The sequence below is a fragment of the Pimephales promelas genome, chromosome 5, assembly GCF_988280905.1.
Source record: "Pimephales promelas chromosome 5, fPimPro1.hap1.1, whole genome shotgun sequence".
Lineage (NCBI taxonomy): Eukaryota > Metazoa > Chordata > Actinopteri > Cypriniformes > Leuciscidae > Pimephales > Pimephales promelas.
In genome coordinates this window covers 24,617,661-24,628,257 of record NC_142773.1, presented here as the reverse complement: position 1 = coordinate 24,628,257, position 10,597 = coordinate 24,617,661, and the positions used below count along the sequence as shown (strand labels likewise).

Here is a 10,597-nt window from a genome sequence, read left to right as displayed (position 1 = left end):
TAAATTTGGAGAACATGATTTCTATTTAGGCATAGCTCAGTTCAGTTTTATTTATTAAAAGACAGTGACTTAAACATTTTCTTACAAATTGCTAAAATAATATAGGATGAACACAAAATTGTATCCCAAGAACGTTTGTAGACCATTTGAGAAATTTAAGAACATTTAAGGGCCATCTTGGGATGATTGCACTGCCTGGCTCAGATGCAGTAAAGATGAATCATTTCAGTGACTTAATAAATTAAACAAATGTAAACACAGGGATCCTGGTAAAATGATTCTTCATATCCCCACCTTCAAATCACTTATTCTTATCACTGTTCAGCAATGTGAAGCCTGTTGGAAAAAGGCAGAGGAAAACAAACCTAAAATTGGACCATACAGATTGCTGACAAAGCCCAAATATTGATTAGCTTACACCAAGTGAACGAATTACATAAGACACAAGCACTAATTTAATAACAGACTGAATATGGATTTCTGAGGACAGCGTTATTGTTTACCTTCCTTTGCCACACTCTCTGCTGCACTCTTGGCCTTGCCACTCAAATCACTGACAACGTTGTCAAATGCTGCTTCATGCTTGAGGAAGAAAGGTCTCACCACACGTGTGTATATGATCTGAGAGCCATTCCATGAGAACGGAGCCATGCACCACAGCAGAAACAGGCACTGAAATATGAAAAATGCAATCATTTTATTTACAGCTGTGCCTGTGACAGTAAAGACATTTATAATGTTAAGAGAGATTTCAAATGCTGTCCTTTTGAACATTTATCAAAAGAAAAATGTTACTCAAGTACCAAATCAGTATATTAGAATGATTTCAGAAGGACACTGAAGACTGTACTATGAAAATTCAGCTTTGCCATAACAGGAATAAGTTACATTTTAAAATAGAAAACAATTACTGTAAATTGTAATGTTTCATATATTACTGTATTTAGGTACAATGAAGAAAATCTTACCAACCCCAAACTACAATGCTCTAAAATGTGGTAACATTTGAATTAAAAATTGAGTTTTAAAGTAAGAACTGAACATTCCTTGTGGTTTACATCAACACAGCTGTTTATCAACAATTTAACCCTTGGTCTTGACAAAACTCAGCAACCTCAAACTAATCCATACATTGATTTAACATCTAACCAGTAACGCTTTACACTAAGCTATGTTTTTGTTAACATTACATTATGCATGGACTAAATGTATTAATCTATGTTAACGTTAGTTAATAAAAATGTCAATTTTCATTTTAGATCATAGTGCATTAAATACTAACAGATACAGCTTTTTATCTTAAAATGTATTAGTAAATGCTGAGATTAACATTGAGATTAGTAAATGCTGCAGAAGTATTGTTGATTGTTAGTTAATGTTAACTTATGCAGTTACTTAATGTTAACAAATGAAACCTTACTATTACTCATATAAAGTGTTACCCATCTCACCACATCCATATCAATCTATTCAAATTCATTAGACAGGTCATGTCATAGTGCACATCTCATTAAACATTTATTTATCCGTACATCATGAGTTGTTATCCATATTATGCAAGACCTCAGTTCAACTTAGTCAGCTGCTATTCATTTGTATAAATTGGCTATAAAGCACTCAGTCAAATTTAGAACAAGGATCAAAATTGAAATGAGGCTGTTGGTCAAATTGGCAGATAGTCATGCATGCTAAATATACACTATGCAAAACCTCTCAGCATGACCTACATACCATTACATTTACAGTTCTCCTACAGAAACCTAACATACAACAAGGTGGATGGTTTCTCCAACAGGCAAATACAATCAAAGCATAAATTAAATATATGAAGAGTTCAGATGCAAAAGCCTCTAAATGCCATTTGAAATTTTCTTCTTTAATGATGATTTTTATCAAACTTGTATATTTAAGTTCAGTAATTTCACTTAAATAACAATTAATAGGTAATTATCATTGCCATTTAAGTGAAATCACTGAACTTAAATATACAAGTTTGATAAAAATGATCATTCTAGAAGAAAATTTTAAATGGCATTTAGAGGCTTTTGCATCTGAACTCTTCATATATTGATACTGAAAGACCATACCTTCCCGGCATAGTAAAAGGGAAACCAGAAGAGGAAGATATCAGAGAAAAATTCAGCCACGCTAAAGAGTCCGTAAACCACCCAGTATGTTAGCCATTTGGTGTCGTCTTCTTTATTGTTACTCTCTATGGCTTTGATGCTGCATGAGGAACAAAAGGAAAACAGGCAAATTCAGCGTGGGTTCCTCTCATCGTGCTGTGGAAACATATATGTGTGCGTGTGTGTGTAAAATCTAAAATCTTTACCACTAAGCTTACTGCATTTGTGAAATTGTATGCCACCATACTTACGAGACATATGCAGGGTATACAAAACCAATTAAGTTGCAGAGGAGAGAGGCACCATATCCAAATATCAAATAAAGTCCCACAATACACACTGCACCTGCAGAACAAACAGAGACACGTGATCACTGCCTATATTCAAATGAAGAACAGCCTTTAGGAGCACTGATGACTTTGCATTTGGGCTCATTGTTGACACCTAACAGACAGGATCAAGGAACAAGAACAAACAAACACATATTGTTTATATGTGAATGAATGTAAGATATATTGTCCCCAATCAGGCCATGTAGTCTAGCCACAGCAGTGAACACAGCAGCTAATTCTGCAGTGACACTTGAAGACTTGTTTAAAAATAACCCTAGGGAGTGGAAGAAGAAATTAGACCCAGAGATGTCTTAAAAGAAACAGCCACACATGATTAGAAGGACATTTCAGGTAACCAGTCAATGTATTTGAACCACTGGACCCACTAACGGATCTGAAAACTGCACTTTATAGATCATCTGTTTGAGGTTTCACATTCAGTTAAAACAAAGACAATTAACTGATAAACTGATGTGAATGCACATAACAGATAACCCTCGGGGAAAGCTGTGCGTGCAGCATCTGTTTTTGCCACACACACACACACACACATCTAGCTTTGTGAGGACATTCATTGACAATGCAAACTCTAGCTCCTTACCCTAACCCTATAACATAGTGCATAACCTTTTGCAACATTCAACAAACACTTGACATATGGATCACAGCAACTTTACTTAAAACAACACGCTTTTCTAAAGAAAATCAATTTTCGACGACGATAATGGATACCAAGGACTTTAAACTCACGGAAGTCCATCAAAGTCTGACAGCTGGCTAAAGTTTGAATAATGGAGGCTAGGCTTAGGCTACTATCAATGACTAAATAATTCAAGCTGCTTCCAAAAGAATGATTACAGCCAGTCACGTACCTGTTGCAATGTACTGTTTCTGAACTCCGGTTTTTTTCTCTAAAACAGATAGAAAATCCGTTACCACGTTATTCTGCTTAAAAAATGCTTCGTAACGTTCCGTAATAGTGTTCATCATTTTGTCCCTCCTAGGCTACAGCAGACCGTGACCAAGACCCGAATTGTAAACAGTTTTCCAAACCAAGCCAAGCAAACTAAAGGCAAAGTTTGTCCCTCGAGTCTCAGCCACAGCAGCTGCACGGGACTTAACCGACAGGCACTGCGTACAACTAGACAACCAATCGAATCTAATAAAAAATATATGATTCCACCTCCTTCACAGCTGATTACGATTCTGCTGAAATGCCTTTGACTGGGAGGACGGTACACTACATTGAACGAGGCGTGTTGGGGAGTAAGTATCTGTTTCAGGAGAATAAAATGTACTCCCTTACCATTTTCCTTACTATCTTCATTTTACCCCCTAAAAGCAGCATTAGTTGTAGGCCTAAGCAAATTGTAGCAGGCCTGTAATGCAGAGTTTCTATATTTAAAATTGTTTAATGAGTTTTTACGCTAAAACTCAAAACTTAAGGTTCCCTCTAGTCGTCATCACGTATCAACTATAAAAATAATAATTATAATAAAACACTCACAGAAAACGCACACACAGGTTCTTGCATTTTTACGTTTGAGTGTGTTTGTTTGTATGAAATATCACATTGATTTTACTCATTTCAAAACTCAGGAAATTCAACCACGCATACACTGGTCTTAGCTATTTAATTCAAACATCTGACTGGCATTTTTAAATGCACCAGAGGAGGGCACTGTTCTCTTCGGTAGGTTACTTTCGCCATTCAACTCAACACTTTTTTCTTTTCTTTTTTTAAACACACTATAAGGCTATTTACAAAAAACAATTTACAACATCTCTCGTTGGGAGACTCATGTGCATAACATAAACAATTAAATTGAACAAAATGCAATATACAATTTTTTTTTACAAATAAATATAAAATAAAATAAATTAAGCAAAGGCATTTCAGTTTAAAAGGCATGTCAAAGTTATTCATATATATATATATATATATATATATCCTCATCATATAATCATAAAAAAAGTTACATGGAAGCTTTAAAGAGATTATAATGACAAATATTTTGAGATGTCTTTACATAGAGAGTAAATGCTATCACTGGAGTCTTTCAGAAGTTTCAAAGAAGCAAAGTATTTCCTCAGTTCAATTTTAAACACTAATATGGATGGATTTTTATTTTTCCATTTTCATTTATGAATGGTATTTACTCATAATTGTTGTATTGTAAATTCTAAAAATTCCTTCTGACAAAAGTACAAAGAAAAGATTTTCTTTCTTACGTTCTCACCTAACCAGTTCCCCTGTTAATTTTGGACTGTTTAAAAAAAGTTTAACTTGGATATTCTATAATCTTTTAACTTTTATTTTGTCTCTGTCCCAACTTGCAGTGTTATGTAGCCATCAAAATTAGTTTATATTTACAAAATACAATTAATTTGGCCAGTGAAAACATTGGACATTTTTTTCTTTGTACTTTTGTCAGTTAAATAAAGATTAAAGAGAATTAACTTTTTTTTTTTTAGAACATTTTCTGGAATTGGGGTTGTAGGCATTCATTGCATAAATAATTTAACTGATTGATTTTTTGTTTTTCGGTCCTGCAGTTATCCTTAACAAACTTTTCCATATACAGTAAACACTGTTTCCTCATGGTGATTTTAATTTTATTTTATTTAGCTGTCACACTTTTGTCATGGTCAAATCAGCATTATTGCAGGCCATTATTAAAACACCCCTGGTACACGCATGCACTCCTACGATTAGGTGAGCCATTGGGTGTCTTAGTTAAATGTGTCTATCATGTTTCTGCTAACAGTGTCACTAAATGGGACAGGTACAGTATGTGTACCCTAACTCTTAAAAAGTCATCAAACCAAATTGCAACGGATAGAAATGCCATGGTGTGCCGTCAGAGGATGTGCTAATTGTCCAGAGGACTTAATCCTCTTTTCACAGAATTGCGGAAGACTTTACCTTATCATTAGCACAGCCATTGGCCATACTGTGTGAGAAACTGTCATGACATCCTGTTTAATATATCTCTCTATCTCTTCTAAAAAATTATGTGTTTGGTCTGGACAGAATTTATATATATTTGACTGAGTACCATAACATATGCGTGTTATAGTATAGACCATTTTACGAGATGTAAACAACACTGGTCCAGAAGCACTTCCTGTTTCAGTTTTTTAACACAAAAGCTGGGATAAAATACAGCCAACGGAACATATAAAAACTGAATCAAAAAGTTAAACACACATCTTTAAGATGTTTAATTTCTTTACATTTGAAATAAAGAAACTATTTACAAACTGAAACAGGAAGTGTTTCTGGACAAGTGTTGTTTACATCTTGCAAAATGGTCTATATTGTTATTAGACATTTTGTATATATTTGCAGAATATATGAATGGCTTCTGTGGTTTTAGGCTGTGATTTACACATTATGTCTCAGTTTAGCTGAACTTGCCATGACTCTGCACCTGTATAATGATGGTAAGCTCTTCTTTTGGCCTTCAAGATGGGTAACAAAGCCAGGACAATTACACTGTAGGTCTCATCCTGAACTTCCACCTGCATAATAGTAAATCCTTCTTAGGCCTTCAACATAAGACAAACAGGCCATGCCACTGTTAGGAAGAAGCTAAAAGGTTTGATAAAAACAGTAGATGCCCTAATTAAAAGAGCTGGAAAGTACTCGTTTTTGAGCATACTGTTTGAGGATGAAAAGAAGTGACAGTGACATTCACCCTGCAAAATGTTTTTTTTAATTTTTTTTTTAGATATTCTAGTTATATTTTTAATATAGACAAAAAAAAGGTACACTATAAACAGTGTTGGGTAAATGTTTTGGTTGTTTTTAAAAGTAATGCATAACCACATTGCCTTACTCCCTACTTGAATTACTTAGTTAATTTGAATGCAAAAAAAAAACCTAATGGGTTACGTAACTTTTTCTCACCTGGGCTGGACCTGCATGTTTTTAATGACTATATATATATGAGGACAAGAGAGCTGTCAGTCAATAAATGGGAAAACAAAGTTTACAGAGGCAAAAATCACAGTTGTCATTAAACAGAAGGATTCACACAGGTAAAGTAAATAACAGGTTTATTTGGAGAATTATGAGATCACAATGATGGAAGCAGGTAAGTAACTGAAGAATATTGAGTACTGGGTGGATATCTGGATGATAATGGATTTTATCTGATGCAGGTTCTGAAATGGGGATAGAGGCCGATGATGACTGAAGACGTCAGGTCATGTTCTCTGAGAAGAGTTATATAGTGCTGGATGATGATCAGTGAAGATTAGTCCTCTGTTGAGTTAATAGTTAGTTAATAGTGAGAATTAGACCCTAAACTAAAAGTGTGACCAATAATTTCAAGAAAGTAACAACAAAAACATTTTTTTTTTTTTTAATTTAAATAAAATAATTTATTCATCTGCTCAAAATGATCAGCTAATCACCCATCTTGTGCTTCATGCACCCGTGACTGATGTTGATGTCTGCGTAAATTGGCAAATTGTAAGGCAAAGTGTTTCATGTTCATGTTTCATAAGTCTTTATTTAGAACATTTGTATCTAGCCTTTTTAAATTGTCTAAAAAAATCACCTTAGAATTACTATTTACTTTGTACTGAGTTTGCATTTCAGATCTTGTTTTCCGTTAGGCCTAAGCTCTTTTACCTTTCAGAACCAAAACACACCTCCATTTCCTGGACTTGAGTCCTTCCAATGCCGTCTGGTCATTAAATCAATACCTGCTGGACACACTGGTGTCGGAAATGCCTGCAAAGAGCACCCGCTGAAATCCCATTAAGGCATGACGTTCAAACTAATGTCCTTCATCTCCGAATAGCCTCCACGCATGTGTTCTTAGTCAAAGCAGTGCAGCCATAAAAAGCTGTCAAACTGAGAGATCATCCCTTTTCCATGTGAGCATATAGGAAAAGAATAAATTGGTAATTCAATACTTTTGAACTCATTCTTCTGAATTCTTCTTACTGCATTTGGTTTGCACATTTATTGTTTTGTTTTATCTTTAAGAGTATCTCATATATATTTTGTTTTATCTTGAAGAGTATCTCATATATTCTGAATTCTGAGACACTAAAATAAATTCAAGCCCACTCAGAAATAATATAATTTGAATGGTTCTGTAGTTTATCTAGATAGACCTGCGTGTTACATCCAACTAATTTAATAAACTTAAAATTTTTTTTTTAAAAATTCACAAATCAATTTCATAAAACTATGTTTTGTTTGTTTATCCTCATTTTGTACCACAGGATTTTCTTCCCAAAATGCTAGTTAATGTTATCCCATTCCACTAAAATGTACTCGGTTACCTAAAGTGACCTTGGTTCTCTCTAGAAGAGGGAACGAGTATTGCGTAAGTTGCTTTTAAATATTTTGCATTTTGAATCTTCTCATAAGAGCTTTGTTCAAATATCTCAAATCTGAAACTGCTCTGAAGACTCCGTTCTTCTTGGGTAAGAGGAAGTAATGGCTGACTTGCTCAAAAAAGGAGGTACTGGTTCTATGGACCCCTTGCACAGAAGTTTCGCTATTTTGGCACGGAGTAGGTGTGCTACTTCCCCAGTCACTCTGCATAGCCATGATTTACTGTACTCAGCACCCATTTCGACGCATTTTTGCTTCCATTTTGTTTCCCATGCTTTTGCATGCAGGGCTAGGGGCAGAATGGCCTCTGGGATCTAATCGCCCAGTACTGCGGGCTCGAGAACCTGATTCGGAGGTGTGGGTGCAGCGTGCGTGCACTCGGTGCTGGAATACGATGGCTTGCCGACAGTGATGGCTAGCCGTTTTATATACAATGTCCCGGTGGCTTTGGACAGGGAGAATATTGTGCAAGGAAAACAGCCGGCGAGTGTCAGCCAGAGGTGCCTTTCTGTGACAGCCAGAGAGGACATGCACCTTCCAAGGGGCTGGGCAGCAGATTTAGTAGCGCGAAGGGAGAGATCCGTCCTGCTGAGCAAATCCATGACGGAGGTAGGATCCGAGCTCTTCTCATCCAGCTCATGGAGGAGATTGGCTTGGAGGATCTTTAGGACTGCCATGGAGTGCAAGGCTGAGGCAGCTTGTCCAGTGGCAGCAAAAGCACGGCCGACAAGTGCTGATGTAGTCCTGCGGGCTTTGGACGGGAGGACAGCCTTTGAACGCCAAGCAGAGGGTGGGCAAAGGTGCACTGCTACCGCTTCTTCCACTTGAGAGATGGACGTTTACCCCATCTCGCACAGCGCCTTCAACCTGTAAGAGCATCGAGGAGACATGAGAATGCACTCACATGGAGAAAGGAGCGTTCCACGATTTAGATCAGGAAGGGTGCAGACCTAGATGTTTGTGTTTGGCAGCAGCGATGGAGAAAATAGCCGTCGAGTCTGTTCGGTGCAGGCTCTTTAGGCGTTGACCACTCGTGGCCAAGTTGGTCTACGGCCTTGATGAGGAGCCGCAGGAGCTCCGCATCCATGCCGACCCGAGTACGGCCGGCCTCCTGGACTGATGAGCGGTGTGAATCTGGACCATTCCTTGCTATCAGAAGCCAAGATGGAGCGGATGTTAGCGGCGTCGTCCACATCCACTTTTTGATTAAAAAAGCAAACAGAGGGGAAGGAGAAAACAAAGCGCGAAGGAAAGGTTCCGGTGAATTTCTGCAGGCACAGATGGCTGAAGGCGGCGAAGATGGCCGGCTTCTCCAGACGCATAAGCTTGCTGGTCGCTTGCTTCGAGGGCAGCAGCTTTTCAAGATCCGGTGATGCGAAAAGTTTCGCTGAAGAGATGAAAATCGGAGCTCAGCACCCTCATTGTATTGATAATGTTTTGGTTTCAGATCTTGAGAAAAGATTACTTTACGAGATAACCTCTTATTAGAGAACTTACTGACTTTGCTCGCACAAGGTACATAACATTTTTTGTGTGTGATGTTCCTGGTCAAAAATGAAACCGGCCTACATCTCCGTTATGCTGTTATTGCCCAATATTTGATATTAAAATATTCTTTTTCTCAACTTGTTTTCTTTGAGTTAATCCAGGTTTTCTCTGTCTGTTTGGAACTTTTTGGTCTTAGGCCTCATTGATCTGAGCTTATGCACTTCTTTTTCTGAGCTGAATAAGCTTGAGTTAAGTTTTTTTACTCAGATCAATGAGGCCTATACGATCAATCAGATCCAAACAGAAATACAAAAACTGTGGTAATTGACAAAAAAGCGAAAAAAATAATAGTGAGAGATTTACAAACAATTTAGAAGGCTGGTCATTTTTGATAGAGAACACCAAATTAGGTAAAGGATTTTCAAAACGGGACAAGGGTTATTATCTTTTTTAACCCCAAAAGTATATTGGTAGTGCATATAGGTTCCAGCAAGGGGCCCGTTTTTTAAAAAAGTAATCTGATTGGATTTCGGCTATCGGATTGGATCAAATCTTGAAAATGGGTTGTTCAAAAGAAAAAAAGGATTCTGAAATCAGATTAGATTATAAATTGAGTTGTTTAAACTTTTTAGTAAGATTGGGATACCTATTTGATCCCAAAAATCAGGATGATACTGATCCCAGCAAAAGGGTGGATTTCCGGAACAAAAATGTAATAAAACTAAATAAAAAAAGAGATTTTGGCACCAATAAAACAAAAACATTATAGGCTATTCATTAAAGTGTTTTTATCACTGTTTGTAAACTAGATTTGCAGAATCAAAAGAGATGAACTACTCAAAAGCGAGCAAACACAGTTTCTTGGGTGAATGCTACGTGGAACTTTTTCGAGTGAACGCAAAATCATTGAAATGCCCTGATTTGGTAATCTGATAAAGTGTGTATCTGGATCAGGGTGATTAATACCATTTTCGCTTTGAATAACCGGCACAAAAGTAAAATTGATTACTTGATCCTGGATAGCAAAACATGGTATTTCCAAATCCAGATCATTCTCACCCAGATTAAACTTTTTGAATTGGCCCCTGATTTTCAGCTGCTCATCGAAGGGTTCAGCCTGTGTCAAATTCCCAAGTCATTCTCCCCCAGAATGCCATATTCATTACGTTTCCAAAAATTGGTTCTAAAAATGTAACCATTTTTTTTTTTTTTTAATAAATCTTTTTAATCTAAAATCGTTTTGAAATTGACCACACTGACCTTGGTCTCTTATTCTGGGATTGGTACTTCAA

The 10,597-nt window shown here is 36.7% G+C and overlaps 1 protein-coding gene across 1 annotated transcript; it reads right to left on the bottom strand.

Annotated features, from left to right (window-relative positions):
• On the bottom strand, nucleotides 1-3,594 carry LOC120465169 (receptor expression-enhancing protein 6). Its single transcript, XM_039654812.2, has 5 exons — nucleotides 3,331-3,594; nucleotides 2,378-2,471; nucleotides 2,088-2,226; nucleotides 504-672; nucleotides 1-336 (listed from the first exon to the last, which is right to left on the bottom strand). The coding sequence occupies exons 1-5, from the start codon at nucleotides 3,446-3,448 to the stop codon at nucleotides 302-304; spliced, it is 555 nt and encodes a 184-aa protein (XP_039510746.2). The 5' UTR covers nucleotides 3,449-3,594; the 3' UTR covers nucleotides 1-301.
• Between the last annotated feature and the right edge of the window lie 7,003 nt (nucleotides 3,595-10,597).

Excerpts from the sequence above, each read along its gene's own strand:
- LOC120465169 (XM_039654812.2), bottom strand. The coding sequence starts at position 3,448 with ATGATGAACACTATTACGGAACGTTACGAAGCATTTTTTAAGCAGAAT. Across the intron at positions 673-2,087 it reads CCTTTTACTATGCCGGGAAG|TGCCTGTTTCTGCTGTGGTG; the intron begins GTATGGTCTTTC and ends TTCATATTTCAG. Across the intron at positions 337-503 it reads AGAGAGTGTGGCAAAGGAAG|GCTTCACATTGCTGAACAGT; the intron begins GTAAACAATAAC and ends TTTTTCCAACAG.